Genomic DNA, 24,540 nt, shown 5'->3' on the forward strand with positions numbered 1-24,540 from the left:
CAAAACAAACAAACAAAAAAACCCCACAGAAATCACCAAGAAAAAGAGGACAAAAACAAAAAAAACAAGAAAAGCAAAAAAGCAAAACAAACAAAAAACCACCACAGAAATGAAAGAGACATTCCAACTGGTACCTCAGAAATACAAAGTATCATAAGAGACTACTACAAACAATTGTAAGTCAACAAATTGGACAACTTAAAAGAAATGGATAAATTCCTAAAAACATACAACCTTCCAAGACTGAGTCATGAAGAAACAGAAAATATGAACAGACTGTTTACCAATAAGGAGACTGAATCAGTAATCAAAAACCTCCCAACAAACAAAAGTCCAGCACCAGATGGCTTCATTGGTGAATTCTACCAAACATTCAAAGAATTAATACCAATCCTCAAACTTCCAAAAAATAAAAGAGGAGGGAATACTTCCAAACTCATTTTACAAGGCCAGCATTACCTTGATACCAAAACCAGTCAAGGACACCACAAGAAAAGAAAATTATGGGCCAATATCCCTGATAAACTTAGATGCAAAAATCCTGAACAAAATAGTAACAGAATTCAACAATACTTTAAAAAGATCATAAACCATGATCAAGTGGGGTTTATTCCAGGGATGCAAGGATAGTTCAACACCCAAATCATTCAATGTGATACACCACCTTTACCAAATGAAGGATAAAAAGCGTTCGATCATCTCACTAGATGCAGAAAAAGCATTTGACAAAATTCAACAACCATTATGATAAAAATTCTCAACCAAGTGAGTATAGAGGGAACATACCTCAACATAATAAAGGCCATACATGGCAAGCCCACAGCTAACACCATACTGAACAATGAAAAGCTAAAAGCTTTTCCTCTAAGAGGAACAAGACAAGGATGCCCACTCTTGCCACTTTTATTCAACATAGTACTGCAAGTCCTAGCCAGAACAATTAGGCAAGAAAAAGAAATAAAAGGCACCCAAATTGAAAAGGAAGAAGCAAACCTGTCATTATTTGCAGATGATACATAGAAAACCGAAAGACCACCAAAAAATTCTTAGAACTAATAAGTGAATTCAGCAAAGTTTCAGGACACAAAATCTATACACAAAAAGTCTATTGCATTTCTATACACTAATAATGAACTATCATAAAGAGAAATTAAGAAAACAATTCCATTTATAATCACATCAAAAATAATAAAATACCTAGGAATAAATTTCACCACAAAAGTGAAAGATCTGTACACTGAAAACTAAGACACTGACAAAAGAAACTGAAGAAGACACAAATTAATGGAAAGATATTCATGCTCATGGACTAGAAGAATTAATATTGTTAAAATGCCCATACTACCCAAAGCAATACACAGGTTCAATCAGAAGATCTGAATAGATATTTTTCCAAAGAAGACATACAGATGGCCAAATGATACATGAAAAGATGTGGAACAACACTAATCTGTATCCATGGATACAGAGGGCCAGTCATATATGGAATCTTAAAACAAAACAAAAGCCCACCAAACTTACAGAGAACAAATTGGTGGTTACCAATGGTGGGGGGGGGTTAAGGGGGTCAAATGGGTGAAGGGGGTCAAAAGGTACAAACTTTCAGTTATAAAATAAATTAGTCATGGGGATGAAAGGTACAGCATGGTGACTACAGTCAATATATATTACATATTGGAAAGTTGCTAAGAAAGTAAAAGTTCTCATCACAAGAAAAAAATTCTGGGAATTCCCTGGTGGTCCAGTGGCTAAGACTCCACGCTCCCAATGCAGGGGGCCCAGGTTTGATCCCTGGTCAGGGAACTGGATCCCACATACCGCGACTAAAGATCCCACATGCGGCACATGCGGCAACTAAAGATCCTGCACGTTGCAACGAAGATTCCACACACGGCAACGAAGATCCCACGTGCCGCAACTAAAACCTGGCACAGCCAAATAAATAAATAAATAAATAAGAAAAGAAATTCTGTAATTATGTATGGTGATGGATGTTAACTAGATTTACTGTGGTGATCATTTTGCAGTACATATAAATATCAAATCATTATGCTGTACACCTGAAACTAATATAATATGTCAATTATACCTCTTTTTTTTTTTAAAGGAGCAAAAGCAATATAGTGGAACAAAGATAATCTTTTTAACAAATAGTGCTGGGACAACTAGCAATCCATATGCAAAAAAGTGAATTTAGACACAGACTTTAAATCCTTTGAAAAAACTAACTCAAAATGGATCATAGACATAAATGTGAAACACAAAACTATAAAACTCCCAGAAGATAACACAGGAAAAGACCCAGGTAATCTTGGGTTTGGCAATGACTTTAGAGACAACAACAAAGGCATAATCAATAAAAGAAATAATTGATAAGCTGGACTTCATTAAATAAAAACTTGTGTTCTGTGAAAGACAATGTCAAGTGAATGAGAAGGTAAGCCATAGCCTGGGAAAAAGTATTTGCAAAAGACACATTTGATAAAGGACTGATATTCAAAATACATAAAGAACTCTTAAAACTCAACAATAAGGAAACAACCCAATTAAAAAATAGGCCAGGGCTTCCCTGGTGGCGCAGTGGTTGAGAGTCCGCCTGCCGACGCAGGGGACACGGGTTCGTGCCCCGGTCCGGGAAGATCCCACATGCCGCGGAGCGGCTGGGCCCGTGAGCCATGGCCGCTGAGCCTGCGCGTCCAGAGCCTGTGCTCCGCAACGGGAGAGGCCACAACAGTGAGAGGCCCGCATACCGCAAAAATAAAATAAAATAATAAAATAAAATAAAAAATAGGCCAAAGACCTTAACAGACATCTCGCCAAAGATATACAGATAGCACAAAAACATATAAGAGATGCTGCACATCATATGTCATCAGGGAAATGCAAATTAAAACGACATACCACTACACATCTATTCTATTGGCCAAACTCTGGATCACTGATAACACCAAATGCTGACAAGGGTGTGAAGCAACAGGAACTTTAATTCATTGCCAGTGGGAATGAAAAAATGGTAGAGCCAATTTGGAAGACAACTTGGCAGTTTCTTACAAAAATAAACATATTCTTACCATACGATCTAGCAATCATGCAGTTTGATATTGATCCAAAGGAGCTGAAAATTTATGTTCACACAAAAACCTGCACATGGATTTTTATAGCAGCTTTATTCATAACTGTCAAAACTTGGAAGCAACCAAGATATCCTTCAGTAGGTAAATGGATAAATAAACTGTGGTATGTCCAGACAATGGAATACTATTCAGTGCTAAAAAGAAATGAGGTATCAAGCCATGGAAAGACATGAAGGAACCTTAAATGCATGTTAAGTGAAAAATGGCAATCTGAAAAAGGCTACATACTGTATGATTCCAACTATATGGCTTTCTGGAAAAGGCATAGCTATGGACACAGTAAAACGATCAGTGGTTGCTAGGAGTCGGGGGAGGGGTGGAAGGAAAGATGAATAGGTGGAGCACCGAGGATTTTTAGGGCAGTGAATATACTCTGTATGATAATATAACGATGACTGTATGTCGGTATACATTTGTCCAAACCCATCAAATGTACAGCACCAAGAGTGAACTCTAAGGTAAGCTGTGGACTTTGGGTGATTATGATGTATCATTGTAGGTTCATTAGTTGTAACAAATGTGCCACTCTGGTGGGGGATGTTGATAATGGGAAGTGCTATGTTTGTGTGGAGGCAGGGAGTACATGGGGAATCTCTGTACTGTCCTCTCAATTTTGCTGTGAACTTAAAACTGCTCTAAGAAAAGTCTTAAAATTTTTTTGGAAAACCACTAAGTAAAAGTAAATAGATTGCTGCAAGTTTATTCTCATAGAGTGCTCAGAAAAAGAGCCTGAAAAATTAAGCCTGAAGTAGAGTACTCATTGCTTATATTTCTATAAGACAGAAAAGCATGGCATAGCAGAAAAGTCCAGCTTCTAAACAAGAACTGTAGTCTCTTTGACAGAGCTCCAATCCAATTATGCCCTAGCCACTGATTTTTCTATCACCACTTCCCCTTTGTTTCAGAGACAGCATCCATGACCTTCTGTTCATGTGGTGGAGGAAGAAATTGCTTCCCAGAAAGGCTTTTAGCCCACTGCATTTTACTAGATAAAGAGAAAACAAAAAGCCATTCCACTCTGACAAGCGGATTCCTGTCTACAGAGGAGCAAAATGCCTCCCTCAGGACTACAAGGTACAATATGTTCAAACCTTTAACCACCGCTCTGCCATGAGCTACTACATATGTGCACACAACCCTCTCTCCTCTGAGCAGTCACATGCATAAATGAAAGTACAAGCCTCCATAAGGCCCTGTCTGGCTGTAGCTTCAAATGCATATAAGTAAAAGAATGCTGAAACAAAGCCTCCCCTTTTCACTTTTGCAATTATCTAGGTAAAAATTAAAAGGGAAGAAAAGGAAAGGCTGAAGAGGGAATAGCTAAATTGTTGAACCTAACATGGTACCTTATAGAACATATTTAGACACCTAGACCCCTGGAAATTTTAGAGTAATTACTTTTATTGTCCCCTCCAAATACAGTCTAAGTGGACTACAGTCTCTTCCTTAATCCTAAGAAATGCCTGAAACTGAAGTATAATAAGACGACAAATGTCTGAAGTTATAAACATTAACACAGTGAAAAAAAATTAATGCACACAGATTGCCACTGTGTAAAAAAAAAATGATGCTAACTGAAGTGATAGATGTCTGTAATACTGTCTGCCCACTCTGGTATTATACAGCTATCTCCACCTACACACCACAACAGAGCTTTAAAATTACCTCAACAACTCTTTTCACTTGAGTCAAATAACTTATGGTAGTGAAAGATTTTTTTGTTTTTGTTGCTATTGTTGTTTTGGTTAGTAAGCTTGAGAAGAGAGACACAAAAATGAGGTAACTGAGGCTAGCATTAAAATGTAGGGCCGGGGCTTCCCTGGTGGCGCAGTGGTTGAGAGTCCGCCTGCTGATGCAGGGGACACGGGTTCGTGCCCCGGTCCGGGAAGATCCCACATGCCGCGGAGCGGCTAGGCCCGTGAGCCATGGCCGCTGAGCCTGCGCGTCCGGAGCCTGTGCTCTGCAACGGGAGAGGCCACAACAGTGAGAGGCCCGCGTACAGCAAAAAAAAAAAAAAATGTAGGGCCTTTTTCATTTTTTAAAAGAATCATCCATCCTATTAGGCTGTCACTGCCTACCTGATAACCTCTTAGGAGCCAAGCTTGTAGTTTCTGTTTGATAGGTTGCTGCCCTGAATCATCTTTTCTTTGTACTTACAGTTTTTCAGAAACTCCTGGCAGTACACACACACACACACACACACACACGTACACATATACACACAACTAACTGACTTGTCAGAGGCATCCAACAAAATAAACAAATGAGATCTTTGGACATCCAGAGTAATCATTTTGATAGCTTGTGACCTTGCCCAATAAGGTATTCTTAGCTCTAAAGCCAAGAATTTGACTTCATGGTCAAAGGTAGGAAAGACAAGACTCTAGTCAGATACTTCCTACAGTTGAATGCAGAGTTACTTTCACATAGTCCACGGTTATATAATGAATCATTATTAGAATCAAGAAGGAAATGTATATTTTAAGCAACTTTCCAGTAAAGGATGAAGACATTCAGACAAACATACAAAGAATCCCTTTACTAAAAATGTCAACTATAAGACTCTCCAGGGACAGTAATGGAGGTCCCTCAAAAAACTAAAAATAGAACTACCATATGACCCAGCAATCCCACTACTGGGCATATACCCTGAGAAAACCATAATTCAAAAACAGTCATGTACCACAATGTTCACTGTGGCTCTATTTACAATAGCCAAGACATGGAAGCAACCTAAGTGTCCATCAACACATGAATGGATAAAGAAGATGTGGCACATATATACAATGGAATATTACTCAGCCATAAAAAGAAACGAAACTGAGTTATTTGTAGTGAGGTGGATGGACCTAGAGTCTGTCATACAGAGTGAAGTAAGTCAGAAAGAAAGACAAATACCATATGCTAACATATATATATGGAATCTAAAAAAAAAATGGTTCTGAAGAACCTAGGGGCAGGACAGGAATAAAGACGCAGACATAGAGAATGGACTTGAGGACGGGGGAGGGGGGAGGGTCAGCTGGGACAAAGTGAGAGAGTGGCATGGACATATATACACTATCAAATGTAAAATAGACAGCTAGTGGGAAGCAGCCTCATAGCACAGGGAGATCAGCTCGGTGTTTTGTGTCCACCTAGAGAGGTGGGATAGGTAGGGTGGGAGGGAGACGCGAGAGGGAGGAGATATGCGGATGTATGTATATTTATAGCCGATTCACTTTGTTATACAGCAGAAACTAACACACCATTGTAAAGCAATTATACTCCAATAAAGATGTTAAATAAATAAATAAATAAGACTCTCCGGGGGGCTTCCCTGGTGGTGCAGTGGTTAAGAACCTGCCTGCCAATGCAGGGGACACAGGTTCGATCCCTGGTCCGGGAAGATCCCACATGCCACGGAGCAACTAAGCCTGTGTGCCACAACTACTGAGCCTGCGCTCTAGAGCCCGCAAGCCACAACTGAGCCCGTGTGCTGCAATTACTGAAGCCCGCATGCCTAGAGCCCGTGCTCTGCCACAAGAGAAGCCACCACAATGAGAAGCCCGTGCACCACAACAAAGAGTAGCCCCCTCTGGCCGCAACTAGAGAAAGCCCACACGCAGCAACGAAGACCCAACACAGCCAAAAACAAATTAATTAATTAATTAAAAAAAATACTCTCCGATCTCTTTTGATCCTTTATGTGTACTTCTACATGTTTTTATCACAAGTTATTTCACATAAATATTTCCATGTATCTACTTAGCCATATATTTCCACTTCCAGTCATAAATGAAATGTCCATCGCATCAACACACCACAGTTCGTAAGAGAAAAGGAAAGAGCAGATATATGAAAGTGCTATGAAGTCAAAGAAGGAAAGATTGTGAGATCTGAGTGGAGAAGAATTCTATTATTTAACAGTTAAGACCCCCCATGCAGTCATACCTCCAAAAAGTCAGAGAATAAACAAGTTATCAATCATTGGGCAGATCATGTATCTCACTACACTGGTAACATACTCCGAATCATACCCTAATTCCACCTTAGTCACATTTCCTCTTATTAACAATCTGTATGGCAGCCACAATAACAAAAGCCCCACTGCTACATGGCACTACATAAAGCAAGACACCCAGATACCATCCTGTGCATTTGGGAGCTTACAGGCATAAAACTAAGATGAGGAAGAAGGGAGTATGAGTGAGGAAGAAGGGAATATGAGTCAGGAACCAATGACCCAATCTAGAAGTCAAAAAGATGACACCACAGTGTTTCTTTGGGCCTATTAGTGGAGAATGCTGAAGCTATGATTTTTAGGTCATGGTTTTCTAGCTCTGTCTACATTTCTGGTTGGTCAAGAATTAGTTTTCCTTCCCATCTTAAAATCATGCCCCTACTACTAAACAGTGGTTGTTTACCTCACAAACAGTTAGATACATCTCAGCAGCATTCCCAGGTACATAAAAAACATTATAGATTAATAAGGCTGAGGCAGTTGCAGAGATGGCTCTTTGTTTTAGTAAGAATTCTTATCTTTTTGTACAGGCAGAGCTCAACTGTCGATCCAGCTCTCTCTGGTATGGCAGCCAGATGACTACCTACATCAGTAACAAACTATAGCTAGGACTTACTTAAATGATTGCTTTTGGACCAGTGCAAAAAAACACTACTTATTCTTTTTTTTTTTTCCCCTGTGCTAGATGTGCATACTTACATGTGTATGGAGAAGAATAAGGAAGCAATTTATCCTAGTAGAAGTGCTGGTCTGAAGTGTGCCTGGGTTTGTATTACATTTCCATCACAAAGTATTGTATGACCTTGTACAAGTTATTTAACCTCTCTGATCCTTAGTTTTCTCATTTGTAAAATGGAGATAATATTATACCCTCCCTCGGGATTTCTAGGGTTAAAGAAAATAATATCTGTAAACTATTTCTGCACAGTATATAAGAGCTCAGTTAGCTTTAGTTATTGTTGCTGTTGCTGCTGTTATTATTATTAGACACTGATACAGTTAAACAATTTTCTTTGTTTTTGTTCTCTCCCATTCCCCCCATATGATCCCCATATAATTTTCCTATACATTATATAAACACAACATTTCCTCTAAGTTGTAGATGTACGTATGCACACATAAGATGTTGGCCTGCACTAACTGCTGTTAATCCTGAACATTATGCTATAGAGCCTAACCTAGGCTAGTGTTCATTTTTACCATAGAGTCAATTCAGTTCAACAAGGAAATTAAATTAGTGCTGAGGCCAAGACTGGAAGATTCTCATATGTAGCCAAATCTAAAAGGTAAAGAGTCAGTATCTCTATGAAAAGAGATCTTACCCAATACCAGGGAGTTAACATTCTAAGTAGATGGGAAACTTGAATCCCAGAACTAAAGAAATCAGGTCACTCCCTTTCCCCCATATTTTATCAATCTAAAATTTCCATGGGAATTCCCTAGTGGTCCAGTGGTTAGGACTCCACCCTTTCACTGCCACGGGCGAGGGTTCAATCCCTGGTTGGGGAACTAACATCCCATAAGCCGCGCCGCACGGCCAAAAAATAGTAATAATAAGTAAAATAAAATAAAATAAAATTTCCAAACCAGGACAAGGAGGAAATGTCTCTTTCTACCCAAAGAGAATTAAGTTGTTTCTAGTGTTTACTGGTGCCCTTCTTAATTTATACTTCTCGGGAATTCCCTGGTGGTCCAGTGGTTAGAACTCGGCGCTTTCACTGCAGGGGCCAAGGTTCAATCCCTGGTCAGGGAACTAAGATTCCATAAGCCGTGCAGAGTGGCCAAAAAAAAAAAAAGATTTATACTTCTCAACTAGCGTCTAGCAGAAGGAAGTTGAGATACCCCAAACAAACCTAACGAGTAAATCTGTTTATCTTTGACATCCTCATAAGTCGTCATGTCTCTTTTGCTTAGGGGCCATCTACCTAAGCCAGTTCTCATCTACTAACCCCTAAACCCAAATAAAAACTTCTATTCCTTTATGTAGCCAATATTACATCTGTGGTTAAACTAATTGATACTAAAGTGTGAATGATAGCTCCCATACTTTTCTAATAACATTAACTTATATGAATCTTTAATTAATGTAGAAGTATATTATTTAAATGTACTTCTACATTTAAACAGAAGTAAATAAATCAGTTTATTTACACGGATTTTTTCAATCACATATAAGGCTGCCAATGGGAGAGAAGGAGAGGAGACTTTATTGTACTCGACTTCAACAAAGGAAAAGGGATCACAGGCTTTACTTCCTCTCACCTTGCCCAGCCCTAATACCTTGACTCCCCAGAAACAGCCCATTCAGTGTTCATCCTGTCCTTGTTCCCAATACCTAGAACCAGTAAAACTGTCTCCAAGCAAGCCAAATCCTTTAACATCAGAGAGACTCCCAGTAGAGAAAAAAGGCTGGCCACATAAATCTCCCTAGATTTGATTCTTGTACTTTTAGAGAGATCTCAGAGCTGTGACCTCACATCTTAATTTTCTCTCCCCCATTCTCCAACTGTTCCCAATCACATGGTTATCTGCTCATGACTTTAAAAAAAATTAAAGAAATGCATGATTCTAACTATATGACATTCTGGAAAAGGCAAAACTATGAAGACAGTAAAAAGATCTGTGGTTACCAGGGGCTGAGGTGGGGTGGGGGATGAATAGGTGGAACAACTGGGGATTTTTAGGGCAGTGAAACTATTCTGTATGACATGGTAATGGAGGATACATGTTATACATTTGTCAAAACGCATAGAATGTACAACACAGGGTGAACCCTTATGTAAACTATGGACTTTAGTTAATAATAATGTACAATATCAGTTGTAACAAATCTACCACACTAATACAAGATGTGGCAGGCTGGAGGTACAACAAGGTGGGGGGTAGATGGGAACTCTTGGACTTTCAATTCTGTAAATATAAAACTGCTCTAAAAAAATAAAGTCTATTAATCTTTTTTAATTAGAGGAAACACTGGTTAATAATCCCCACCAGGTCCAAAGGCTAATAAGAGCCAAGATAAGCAGTACAAGAGGAAAGCAAAAAGTAAAAAATTAAGACTATAAGGCTTGATCTCAAACTGGAGAGGACAATAACTAAAGACAAGGAAAGAGACTTGAGAAAATGAGAGAAAGAGAACTCTCGCAGCATTTTTAGAGTGACTAGTGTGCAAAACACTAAAGCAAATGTTTTCTCCCTCAGAGAAAGAGAAGAGAAGCCAAGCTCATACGGGGCACTGAGATACTCAGCAGAAAAATCACCACCATTAAGCCTCTGGCATACTTACGCGTGTCACCCTGATGCCTCTCCCTGTGGCTAAGAAATCAGAGCTTGTCATTGTAACCAAGTCTGCAACCTGTGCTGGTGCCAATCTGTATAGTAGATTGAGGTATTTTTCAGAAAAATCAAGGGGTAATTGCCCAGTATCAAAAGAAGATCTGACCCTTGAGAGGAGAAAAGAGGCGTTCCTTTTGCCATTGGATGATCCTCTCTGGAATAACATAAATGGCTCTTAGAGAGATTATATATCTGATAAGCAGAGCTGCAACTCTGACGGCCAATTTGCTGAATGCCGAACAGAGCACTCAGCTTTCTACAATGACTCAAAGGACAAGGTAAAGCTGCAGATTTATTCTGCTGACTTTCCTTGCAGAGCTACTCAAGTTTTTCAAAGGCAAAAAGGAAGAACTCTTTCCTTCCAACCCAGGGAATTGCAAATTCCACCTGGGATCTAAAGACAGAACTATGTTTGCTCCAAATCTGACATCATCGATGTGAACAAGAAGATTTAAAAGCTGGAATGATGGCTGGCAATTTTAGTCTTTAGAGCAGAAGCTGGTTCAGCTCTTCAATCTGCCAGCAGAATCAGCAGCCACACAGGGCACATGGTGTGCCAGACTGGGAATGGGCTAATTTCACAAAATTCATTCTCATTCTCTCTGTACTTTCACATGACAATTGCAAATAGTCCAGATTCTTACCAAATCACAATCTTAGGTAGCATATTTCACTGCACAAAGAAATTTCAAAGTAAAAACACAAAGGCACCATTACAAAGAGATAAATCCCAAAGCTTCCATCTTTTCTCCATGATGCTTTCTTTCCTCCTTGAAATCCTTTCCTTAACCTGTTAATTTTATGAGAAGACTTAAAAAGCAAAATCTGACTACAATAAACTATAAATAGCAGCATTTCTGCCTCACAATTTGTATGTCACTTCTTCAAGATGAGATTTTGAAAAAGAAAAGCTTTCTATACATCCTAACTCGAATGTAACAGCCACATGCTATGATTTATAGGACAGTCCCTCTGTGGTTAAATAGATTCAACCGTCAACAGACAAAAGAAAAACTAGGCTTGAGAGTTAAAAGATACCCAATTTGTTTAAAACCTTTTTTTTATGTTACCTTACGATAAACAAAGACTAAAAACCACTAACATTTAGAGGGAGTCAGTTTTATTTTTATTTTTAAAAACATGCATTACTGTACTGAGCAAGTACCCTGGAATAGGTACTGGAGGAAGGGGATTAATAATAACAAAATATAGCTCAGAAAATTATAAGCAGGCTAAACCAGAATAGTATTTTTCCCCAAAAACAAAATACCCCTTTTTAGAAAAATGAAGGAAAAGAGGACAAAAGAAGTTTTGCTCTATAAATAATGCTATCAAACAATTATATGTCTTAAATTTTTAGACATAACCCAAAGTCTAAAATATAGCTAACTGAAATTTAGCTAAGTACTTGCAACTGTAACCCTTTTAAAGGGATTTACCGTTTAGTTATAAAGACAATTAAGACTGAAACCTGGCTCTGACCAAACTCCAGTTGAAGGTGCTTTTCTTGTATTATAAAGTCCAATTTAAAAGGGGCATTTTGTTTTATTTAAGTCACTAGCATATGGTTAAAAAACTTAAGTTTGCCCCGTTACATCCTTTGAGCAGAACATTTAAGTTCTCTTTCTTCTCCTACGAAAGAGCATCCAGAGAGCATCTCTTGCACCTTGTTCATAATGCACAATTTATCGGCATTTCGTTTCCTTTCTAAATGGCCGGGAGGGAAGAAGAGCTCCATAGCCACTGTGTGTGGTTAGTAATGGCGCTTTTACTTGTCATTGTACAAAGCCTGTTAAATATTTACAACACAGCAATATCTAGTCCTAAACACCCAGTTGTGAGTTTGAATTTTTTTAGAAATAAATCTATGACAAGTTTTCCCCAGCAAAACGCCAGAAGACTCTCCTAACAGCTTCAAGAGACCCAGCAGGTCCAGAGGAGCAGTTATAGGCCATCTGGTGATTACTTATTATTATTTATACAGCAGTGTAGATGTACACACAGATGTGTTATGAATCCACATACAGAGTAGGCCTTAACAAGGGCTTCAGACAAAACGCAACTGCTGAGCAAGTCAATCTGCATTAAAGAAACATGCTAACCAGACAGAAGGAGCACAGTGGCTGTGCTTCAAATTTGCCGCATTAGCTGGAAGAGTTTTTAATAAAAGAACGAAGAATTCTATATAATGATGACAATATCTTGTAAGTTAACAACCTAGTTATATGTACATGGTTTTGCAGGGGTGGCAAAAGAGGGATTAATGAAGGACAGGCTCTCATATCCAGAAGGCGGTTTATAAACTCAGCAGTTTGTAAAAGAAGGGACTAGGAAAGAGGCCCTTCTCCTGACTTAGGATGAACAGAGATACAAAGACAGAGGATTTTTTTTCTACCAGGAATGTTCTGAGAACAGTTTCTGGGCTCCCATACCAAATATTAAGTCATATCCAAGGAAAACAAGAGTGAGTAACTGAAAATTTTCACCTTAATTTCTTGGGTATAGCTCCAATTAGGTTCATAACAGCCTTTTTTTTTTGGCAGACTAGAGCTGGGATGCTTTTAATCTACTATGCTCTTAGTAACATAATAATTAATATAACACAAAAAATAAAATAATCAACCACTTGTTTCTAAGAGTAAATGTCAAGAGTGCCAGATCTGACATTAAAAAAACTTGGGTTTAATTCCTTGCTTTTAACATGTCTACATTTTTCATCCCAGTCCCAGTTTTTTTCTTTACTATGCATAACAGTGGTCTACTGCTGTTACAAGATTACATAAAACTGCAGCATACTTAAAGTGGACTGAAAGTTATTTCAAAATCAACATATTATTACAAAAAACAAGGTTAGCATTTGGCCTAATTGTGTATAAGGCAGTGTATTTTCAGCTGCCTGACAGCATGCAGGCACTCTTACCAGATGGGAACTGGATTAATTATTGAATGAAATATGAATTATTAAATAAAATTTTGAATTTTATTTTTTTATTTTGTGGTACGCAGGCCTCTCACTGTTGTGGCCTCTCCCGTTGCAGAGCACAGGCTCTGGACGCGCAGGCTCAGCGGCCATAGCTCATGGGCCTAGCCGCTCTGCGGCATGTGGGATTTTCCTGGACCAGGGCACAAACCCGTGTCCCCTGCATCGGCAGGCGGACTCTCATCCACTGCGCCACCAGGGAAGCCCCAAAATTTGAATTTTTAAAAAACTCTTGGCAGGGGGTGAGAAAGAAAGGCTTATTTGTTTGCCTGAAATTGTTTTCACCTGTCGAAGCATGTAAAGCTAGCACAAATCACAGCACATATCACCACAAGTGGTGTTTATGTACCAGAGCCATTTTTTCCTATGTTATTCTCCAATTCAAGATGCTCCCCTAACATAAAGAATTAGTAATCAGCACCAGCCATTCTTCCTTGCTTTTCTTTTGTGCCAATGCCAGTTAATAGGCAAACTTGCCAAAGGGACAGAACTGACAATCCAGAGTCCCACAGTACCAGTAGAGCCTATTTCACGGGAGGGCTGGGATAACAGGAATAATCTCTATAGATCTGTGTTACATAGGCAATAAAATATACACCTTTGCAGCATGCCAGCATTTAACCAATCATAGAAGCTATTTGTTGCCTCATATATTACAAAGCAATAGAGATTTAAGGGATAATGTTCATGGAGGCAGAGGATACGAAGCAATAAACAGCACTGGAGGTTGGTTAAATGCCAAGTGAAGCCAGGACTACAGCACCATAAACATTATTCCTATTATATGACAAGATAAGGATGTAAAGAAGCTGCCCTCCATCCCACCACAACTAGGGCTCTACTGCCACCCTGGCCTTCGGAAGGGAAAGCAGGCTCCGGAGGTCTATGAACTAGTTATACGTGTCGTGTCTCAGAAAGATATGAACAGAACCTCAACCTGTACCTAAATGTTCTCTGGGAGAAGAAAAGATCTGGTAGTAGATATCCTCGGTGGGGGTGGGGTGGGATAGAATAACAGCACCTCAGCATCACAATGGGTAGAGAAACAATCAAAGGATTTTTCCTTAAAAGGACAGAGTCATACACAGTGGTTATGACAGAAACCCTTCTCAAAAATGGCTAATAATGGGATGATACTATCCATGAATAGTATCTTCTCAGAGGAAATGTGTTCCTGTTCTTAAGGAAATAGACATTCTAAGTAATAAGCTTATACAACCAGCTTCTGCTCAAAGACTTGATGGTGGTAACCAGAGGGACTACTTAAATCTGCATAATTCATACTGCAAACCAGCATCATGGGCCTGAAAGGGAGGTATAGGAATATGGAAATTGTTGACTCCTGGTAATAAAAATTGGACAAGGAATTCCCTGGCAGTCCAGTGGTTAGGACTTCGAGCTTCCACTGCAGGGGCACGGGTTCGATCCCTGGCTGGGGAACTAAGATCCCACAGGTAGTGCGGTGCGGCCAAAAAAAAAAAAAAAAAGGTACAAATTTCCAGTAAAACATTTTAAGGGAATTCCCTGGTGGTCCAGTGGTTAGGACTCCATGCTGTCACTGCTGAGGGCCCGGGTTCAATCCCTGGTCACGGAACTAAAATCCCACAAGCCTGGAGGCATGGCAAAAAAAAAGGACAAAAAGCATCCAAAAGGTAAGTTATCAAACTGTATCCACATGAAGTAACATCTCAAATTCAAGATTACTGACACATAGTGATTTTTCCTGCATCCACATGCAACAGAACTTTATAATCCACCTTCAAGTAAAAGTGCCCCCCAAAGCATTAAAAACTTACAAGACTTCCTAGATTCAGCACCAAACTGTATTTCTAATATTTTAATAACACAGAGGCAAAGCTATTTTATAGTTACGTTTTTTAAATAGATGCTGTCTTATAAACATTTTTAAAACCCATACAACTCAAATTCAACCAGCCCTTTACCACAGGGTATCTGGGGCTCTGCTGCCTTAACAACACTAACCCATTCTCCAGAGGCAGCTCTATTAACTATTCCTGCTACCACATTCTGTAAAGAAATATTAGCAGGAATATTTTTCCCTGAGTTCCTCTTCATGAGGGTGATGAGGCCTCAAGAGAAACCGAGACTCAACAGGAGAATAGGAATAAGTTAGCTCAAAAAACTCTATCACCTGTCTTTTCAGATAAGAATGCAAAGAATACAAACTTCAGCAGCCATCTTTTTTTAAAAAGTACATGTAGCATATTTAGAACTCAGCTGTGTCACATCAGACTTACTGTTGGGAAGTGGATCATGAACAGAATCCAAAAATAACAGCCATTAAAGACCTAGCAACCAAAACATGTTTACGTATCCATTGAAAGCCCGGTGGTTTTGATTATATGGTGGAGAGCATAATCCACTAGTCTATTTTAGGTGAATTTTCCTTTCACCTCCCCTTAATATTAAGGCATAAGATGATTTCTGAATTTAAGGGTACACAGGGTAAAATCTGGGCAGAAAACAGATATTTAAATAATACAAGATTCCTACAACTTTTGTTGGTTGTTTTTTTTATGGATCAGTCTCTTGAATTATAATTTGCTTTCATTCCTTCTTCCTCTAACTGGTAGAAGCCACTGATTTTTGAGACTTCTATGGCTGCTGAGCTCTAAACATGCCTTGCAAAAATGATCATGGTCCTTATTACCCCTCCTGGGACTTACATACCCTTTTTATTATTCTACCATTTCTGGAGTAATCAATGAATCAGTGACAACTGATTATAAATAGGCTTGAAGGCCTCAAAGTGGCTCCAGAATGAAACCATTTTCAAGGTAATAAGGAAGCTGGGACGACAGGCCAAGGGTAGTTCACTTTACCAAATTTATCTTCTCTGTCAGATTTTCACTATTTCATATAACATAAAGCAATCATAGTAAATCTTATAGAGATGCCACTCTAGAGTTATTTGTTACTAGATATTGGGAGAAACCTGAAAGGAGACTAAATATAACTAAAGAACTACAATCTCAGGACTTCCTTGATGGTGCAGTGGATAAGACTCCGCGTTCCCAATGCAGGGGGCCTGGGTTTGAACCCTGGTCAGGGAACTAGGTCCCACATGCATGCCACAACTAAGAGTTCGCATGCCACAAGTAAGGAGCCCACCTGCAGCAACTAAGACCCAGTGCAACCAAATAAATAAATAAGCAAGTAAATAAATATTAAAAGAAGTATAATCTCACCTGACCATAAAGTTTTTTTTTTTGTTTGTTTGTTTTTTGTTTTTTTTTTTTGCTGTACGCGGGCCTCTCACTGCTGTGGCCTCTCCCGTTGCGGAGCACAGGCTCCGGACACACAGGCTCCGCGGCCATGGCTCGCGGGCCCAGCCGCTCCGCGGCATGTGGGATCCTCCGGGATCGGGGCACGAACCCGTGTCCCCTGCATCGGCAGGCGGACTCTCAACCACTGCGCCACCAGGGAAGCCCCTGACCATAAAGTTTTGACAGGCAAAGCAGGTAAAAGGATGAATCATGCTACCTCAAAGCTTTAAGTTGTAGCTTTTTATCCTTTTTTCTGTGAAACAGGTAACTTGAATCCAAAAGAAGGTAGCAATCTCCCTCAGTTCCACACTCACTGAGGGAAAAAAAGCCTCAGGATCTATGCCAGAGGTTATAATGAATCCTAATGACCAAAATACCAACAAACAATTCAGAAATGGGAGGGAAAAGTAGGGGAAGGAAAAGGCTTATGGTAAACAGAACCCGACAATACAAGAAGGACCCAAAGTAAAAATCCCTGTTTTCCTACCTCTAGTCCAAAATAATGCAAAACAAAAACAAAGAAACAAACACAAAGCCCTTCTGGGATCTCACAAATCTCAGTGAAAACTACTTTTTTCTGATGAGACAGCCTGAAGAAACCCTATTGATATATTTTCTTTCTCAGAAAGCTTAAGATATGCTTTTCCTATGTATTCCTTTATTTTTACCATCCATTTTTATTTATTTAAGTCCTTGTCTGGGTAGTCTTAAGCATACAATACGTAAGAGGGGCACTGAGCAGCTTAAACAATAAGTGAAGAAAAATAAATCTTTTCACCAAAAGTGCAGATTTTTTAAAGTAAGTGAGATAAGTAAAAAGGGTACCGGGTAGCTATTATGGGAGTCACAGTAAGTATTATAATCAACAAATTCACACACAAATTTGGAGGAATCAGATTCAGGTATGTACTCCCATAAAGCTGTCTGAAAAGTGAAACAAATTTACTCTATTTTCCCAAGTGGCTTCTATTGTAAAAATACACACACACACACACACACACACACACATATAAACCACATGAGGAAAACATGCAGTCAACAAACAATACAGTTGAAAACTTTGACAAGGAAGGAAATAAACCCTACAATGCTAAATACTTCAGAATACATTGGCTTTTTTAGTCTTTTATGAAATTTTCAGCATTTACTGGAATTTGGAGTCATCCTTCTGCCCATTCCTTGTCACCAACCCTATTTGTCTCTCAAATTCCAATTCTTAGGAATCTCTGGAGCTTAAATCTCTTCTTTTTATATTTCTCTAAGTATTTACAATGTTTAATAGAACTAGTCTGCAATCTCACATACTACCAGTAAGTGTCACTGGACAGTCACATGACATATTCCTAACTGAAAAGAAATTCAACCCTTTAGGCTCCATAAAATCAACTCTTGAAGGCAAATAAAACTCTCTTGAATAAAACTTTCTTTGTATTCCTTTCTTCATCCTTTGTGGAACATGGCAGAATGGGAGGATCTAGGAATAAGTGTTAAGAAGGTACAAAATGAAAAAAAAAAAAAGGCAGTTTCAACAAAATTATTTAAAAAGTACATGATGAAAAATATTTGACACAATGTATACGCATACAAACAATAACATGGCAGCTAACACACAGAACAAGGCATTTAATGGTGTCAGACAGGGAAAATGGCTGAGAAAACTTGTAGCTGATACATTGCTGTGAGATCTCGGATTCTATGTTGGATTTGTCCTTCCTAGACAGGTATTTGCCTTAGCTGCTAACAATGATTTTCTTGATCAACAGTCAAAAGAAACTTTTTATTTCTTATTTAAAAAATCCAAAATAGACTCTGGCAAATTGAGGTTCACAGTGAATGGGTGCATTTTCAGCTTCCTAACCAAATATGCTGAGCAGACTTTTACATCCATGAAGGTTGAAGAAAAGATATTTCTAAACTTGCTTTGTATTTAAATAAATAGCTTTAGAAAGGAGGCGAGAGCAACACGTATTCCTCAACACTGTGTGTTGCGAAACAAACACCAGTAGAATAACAATATGAAAGAGAGCAAGGCAGATTTCATTACGGTAGAGTGCCTACATTTCCTCATAACTTGGATTTACACACTACAAATCCTCTGATCTGATTACCTCCAGTGATCACGTAAAACACTGGCTTTAAACTCTTTGCCTTAGTGATAAAACAGCCACTTTGATTCACAACGAGACATTCACAATAAAGTATATTGTAAACGTACCTGTCCACAGCCCGGGGCATTGCACACAAACGGTCTGTCGTCTCCCATATTTCATATAGCAGAGCAGAGCTGAGGAGGGGGAGGTAGGGGGAAAAGTTATGTTAAATACGTTGGAGTTAAAAAAAAAAAAAGTGCTTCAAAAATATCAAGCCTAGAAACAGGTGTTCCAAGAATGCCGTCTATCAAAGCTGTAAACACGGGCTACTTTGGGGAGACCCATTAGACAGGTGGCATATGATCTACTGTGCCTCAGTTGAAACTTTTAATTAGAAAAATTTAAACCTAAAGAGTCAAGGAATTTCAAGCCTTTTACTAGATTTTTCCCTCTTTCTGCTACAGTATATAACACACTTCTCCAGTCTGCTGAATTACAACCAGTGCAGTTCCCTATGTCAATAAATTCACTGAACACTCGATGCGGAAGCCATATTTCTGAACTAGAGAAGACCAAAATTTGTCATTTAATTAATTAAGGGATTATAGGAGGGGTGCTCCATTTTACAGGGCCATAATCTGGCTCCCTGGTGTATAAACAATGAGACTGTTGGCAAGGGCCGTTTATCCCAGATTATTGCCAAAGAAAACAAAGCACCCATCCTATTGGGCTACATGGGAAATGATTTTCATTAATAAAAAAATAAAAATAAAACCCTTCTCTCCCCAAAGGGAGCCTCCTTCTCCCCCCACCAATCGTTGGTGGCAAATGGAGAAATATCGGTGCCCTTCCCCCCGATTCTATTTATGGCTACGTTTTTAAAAGCAGCAATAAAACAAATGTCGACTCTTTGGGGGTTTACTGGGTGAATATGTTCCGGCTGTTTGTGCTGCTCTCGGCCAGAGTTCTTGGGCTGCTCTGTTGCAGCCAACAGATGTGTGCTGCTGCAGGGGATAAAAGAAATGGCACTAAAAGGCATCACCATCCATCCTCTCCGTTTCTCTTTAGAATTTAACAGGGTTTATACTGTTGTTGTTTTTCAATTATTGAAGCTAAACTTTTGAAATGTTGATCAAAATTCTTTGTCAAAGAACAATAACTCCAAATGAATATGTTGGGGAAATTTCTCATATCCCAACTAGGAATAAAAATAGAGGTAGAGATGGATAAGGATTAGAAATGAAAATCATAGTAAAAATATTCCTAAAAGATATAGAGTATTTTGAAAGAGTGAAAGAGAAAAAAGGGGAGGGTCACAAAAATAGTCTTTATAAAATAAACTCCTAAAGGACATTTTCAAACATCCTTCTACAAGAGAGAAAGCTGTATGAAAGAATACGAACAAGGGAAGATGAAAGAGGAAGAACTACAATTTGAATATGTGTAGAAACGACTTCAGAACTATAACCAAATTTCGAATTTTCATCTTGGAGATAAACCAAAATGTCAGGTTAACCTCAGTCAGATCTACGTCAAAATAAATATTAAAGTGCTAGACCACATCTGGCAATCAGAAAACCATGCCTAAAACTCAGAGGGCAGTGGTAACATCTCTCCTACTCTCTTAAGACTCACTCTAGGGTTGGAAACCCGTATTTCTGGTAGTCTGATCAGTAATTCCACAACTAATCGCTGTTTAAAATTGTGGGGTGCCCCATAAAATACAAAGGGCTTCTTAGCAATCCTTCATTGTGATAGGAACAGGGTCTGACTATGAAGGAAACTGATGCTGCAGCACTGCTGTAATGGAAGAGAGCCTGTATGTACACAGGTGTACACAGATTTATATCACATTTAGCCAGGATAAATTGCTTCAATAAATTCTGTTCCTGGGAGAGGCCAGCTCAAGTTGATGATTGGTACTGGGAAAATGAGAGCTTTATTCTTCACACAGCCCCAGGACAAGGAGGTCTTCTGGTTTGTTTGCTCATTTGTTTTAAATACACTTCCTAGAACTACAACACAGTGCAAAAAATAAATACAAATATACAACAGTAAATAAATGCAAAGACCAATGCCATTATGGCTGAAAACTCAGAACATTTCTGGAAAGTAACTGATCGCTGGAAAAATTCCTAACAACTGCTGTGCTGGAGATAATTTTACTTCCTAGTCCCAGAACCTGCTTTCCTAATAAAATCACTAAATGAGAATTTTATTTCAACAAGATCTTCTAACCTATCTTCAATCAGGAAGTAAACTACAAGGGATAGAGCAGATATAACATAAGCAGGCAGGATTCCTTATTTTTACCTTATGTTTTTTGAGGCTAAGTTTTCTCAGTTTTCCACTGATTTAGAGGAGGAAAAGGGTCTTGGCTGAGAAGTGGGGCAGCACTGGTATAGGAAGTGATTAAATAAATTCTGGAATGGTTTTCCTCAAACCACAGAATTCAAAATTTAACTTGGTTTTGCACAATCACATCACAATTTATGGCTTCCAAATTTTATTTCACTGCATCCTTACTAGGAAATAGAGATGAAAAATCAAGACTTTCTAAAAGCAGAAAAAAAGGCAAAAATAAGTTTTGGGGAAGAGAATTAAAATGTAACAGAAGCAAGCATTTTCATGGCTCTTAAATATTCAAATCTGACGGTCACTAACTAGGATTTCCTGCTTCCTTCCGATTTTGCTGGCTTTTGTTTTGCCATTTTCACTAAAGAGAGATCACAATGGGAGGAAGAAGGCCCTCTTTCTTAAATACCTACAATTATTCTCTTTTTTTTTGGCCCCAACCGCGTGGCACGTGGGATCTTAGTTCCCCACTGGGATCGAACCCACGCCCCCTGCATTGGAAGCGTGGAATCAACCACTGGACCACCAGGGAAGTCCCCCTACAATTATTCTTCAGTGATTCCCTCAATCTCTTGCTCCTTTTCATTTCCATCATTCTTGCTTTTAACTTTAAAGTGAAGTCTTTTTAAAAAAAATGAAATATTTAACAATAATGATCTGTCTCCCCACTTAAAAAGAATTTCCAGTTAACATCCTTCAAAAATTTTTCATTCCCAGTCTGCTGTATCAATTGTTACATATAAAGAATGCCATTGCTTATTTCTATTTGATACTTAAAACTAACCTCTGATATGAGAGGTCAAACTGATGCCTCCTCAAAAACAAATAGCAACACATTTCTGTGGTATAAAGACTGAGACAAAAGGTGAAATCTTGAATAATGATACTGCCATTCACTAGAATTTAACTCACAGCTCATTTGTAACTGTACTGCTTGACAGGTAGATCACGTGTCCAGGCACGGCACTCAAGTCTGTCATCTGTTTCTCAATCTATTCTTCAGGATGAAACTCAAGCATTCTTTAGAACTAAGCAATAAATGACAGACAGGGGATACACATATTTAGAGACATTTCCAAAAGAAAGTGAAATGCTCTCAGTGGTGATCTTAGAACAGGAAAACAAAGATGCATAAAAAGGCTGTCCTAGGGGCCAAGGAAAAGGCTTATGTGCTCAGAATGCATGAATGATAAAAATTGGTATTCACCTAAAAGAGAGAACGTTATCTGAATGCTGGCAGAAAAGTGAAGAAAATCCAAGGTTTACAGAATGATTTTAATAATTGGGGTAATTTCATAGAATCTTTTTTTTTTTTTTTTTTTTTGCGGTACGCGGGCCTCTCACTGTTGTGGTCTCTCCCGTTGCGGAGCACAGGCTCCGGACGCACAGGCTCAGTGGCCATGGCTCACGCGCCCAGCCGCTCCGCGGCACGTGGGATCTTCCCGGACTGGGGCACGAACCCGTGTCCCCTGCATCGGCAGGCGGACTCTCAACCACTGCGCCACCAGGGAAGCCCCATAGAATCTTTCTTAAATAGTTTTGTCAGAGCCAGAAGTATATCCTAAAATGGTCAATGTGCAAATAAGGAAACTGATTCTCTGATTCTGTGTGTATACATATGTATATCTATCTTTTTTTTTTTTTTTAATGGAATGAGGATGGAGTCTGCCACTGAGGTCTACAAAAAGTCAGTTCTCTGGACCTGGCTGTAATATAATTATTTCTTTAGTAACCAACTGATGTTATTAAGATGACCCAACTTAAGGTAAGGAATAAAAGCCATGTATCAATATAAACACACCCAAGGGCCTGTTTGCAGGTTCCTAATAACAAAAAGCAGATATTGCTAAGTATAAAAAAATGAGAAGGGCATATACACCATAAGTATCAAAGATTCATGAAAATCTAGAAGGGGTTCAAACTAGCTATCATTTATTCATTCAAAAGCATTACTAAGGAACTACTAAGTGCCAGGCAAAGCGGACACAAAAGTAAAGACAATAGTCTTTTGCAAAAAAAGAATCTTTCTCTCATCTGTGTCAAAGAAAACCAGAGCTGGACAGTAGTTAAAGCAGTAAAAAACGGATTTTATTCAGGACTATTGCAATAGTGGCTAAGAGATCTCAGTATATAAACCAGGCTCAGTTTCGAATACACCATGGGCGAGTGGGAATTAACAGCCAAGGACCAGGGTGGAGTTCAGTGACTAGAAAATTACTAAGAGGAAACATAAGGGGTAAAGGGGATTCTGGTTAAACTAACCGAACAAGATTCTTGCTGAAGACAGGCCAGGGTGATGAGACATCACCTGAGGGATGGTAGAGGATGAAGAACCTAATCAGATATGAGAGAGAACAGATACTGAGGGTGGGGGGCTCTTGCTAAACTGACTTAGCAGGGTTCTTGCTGAAATTCAGTTTTACAAGAAAGTACACAGATAAGCCTAAAAGAAGGTTCAGCAGCCTGACTAAAGTTTGGTCGGGCAAAGAATCCTTGTCATCTGGCATGAAAGATGCCAAGTAAGTGGTAAGAATGATGGCTTAGTTTACAAGTTCAATTAGTCATAGGTTGATCAGTATACGTATTAGATCCCTTATTATTTCTCCTATTCTTTTTTTTTTTTTTTTTTTTTGCAGTACGCGGGCCTCTCACTGCTGTGGCCTCTCCCGTTGCGGAGCACAGGCTCCAGACGCGCAGGCTCAGAGGCCATGGCTCACGGGCCTAGCCACTCCGCGGCATGTGGGATCTTCCCGGACCGGGGCACGAACCCGTGTCCCCTGCATCGGCAGGTGGATTCTCAACCACTGCGCCACCTGGGAAGCCCTTCTCCTATTCTTTATGGTCATTTATCAAATTATTTTACTAGCAATTCCAGAGTATATTCGAGCACAAAAAAGATGGTTAAGTCTTGGTAAAAGATCTGACAAGGAAGACGTATGAAACTAATAACTACAATTTACCTTTGGGATCAAAAAGTAAATTTAATCATTTAAAAAATTCATTAATTCAGGGACTTCCCTGTTGGTCCAGTGGTTAAGAATCCGCCTTCCAAGGCAGGGGAAGTGGGTTTGATCCCTGGTCAGGGAAATAAGATCCCACAGCCCGCGGGGCAACTAAGCCTGTGTACCGCAACTACTGTGCCCACACGCCTCAACTAGAGAGCCCATGTGCTGCAAACTACAGAGCCCATGGTCTCTGGAGCCCATACGCAACAACTACTGAACCCGTGTGCCACAACCAGAGAGCCTGCACACCACAACGAAGAGCCCGCAAGCCGCAACTAAGACCTGACGCAGCCAAAAATAAATATACTTTTTAAATTCATTAATTCACTGAACACTTTATTCAGTGCCTA

The 24,540-nt window shown here is 39.2% G+C and overlaps 1 protein-coding gene across 1 annotated transcript in view; it reads right to left on the reverse strand.

The window, feature by feature from the left end:
- Positions 1–24,540, reverse strand: part of LOC307060666 (cyclic AMP-dependent transcription factor ATF-7) — a 97,248-nt gene that overhangs the window by 58,647 nt on the left and 14,061 nt on the right. Inside the window, exon 2 of the mRNA XM_079715308.1 lies at positions 18,956–19,024. Coding sequence (XP_079571434.1) covers positions 18,956–19,003 — 48 coding nt within the window. The 5' untranslated portion in view covers positions 19,004–19,024. The remainder of the gene's footprint in view (positions 1–18,955; positions 19,025–24,540) is intronic.

This window comes from Hyperoodon ampullatus (assembly GCF_949752795.1).
Source record: "Hyperoodon ampullatus genome assembly, chromosome: 11".
NCBI classification, from domain to species: Eukaryota; Metazoa; Chordata; class Mammalia; order Artiodactyla; family Ziphiidae; genus Hyperoodon; species Hyperoodon ampullatus.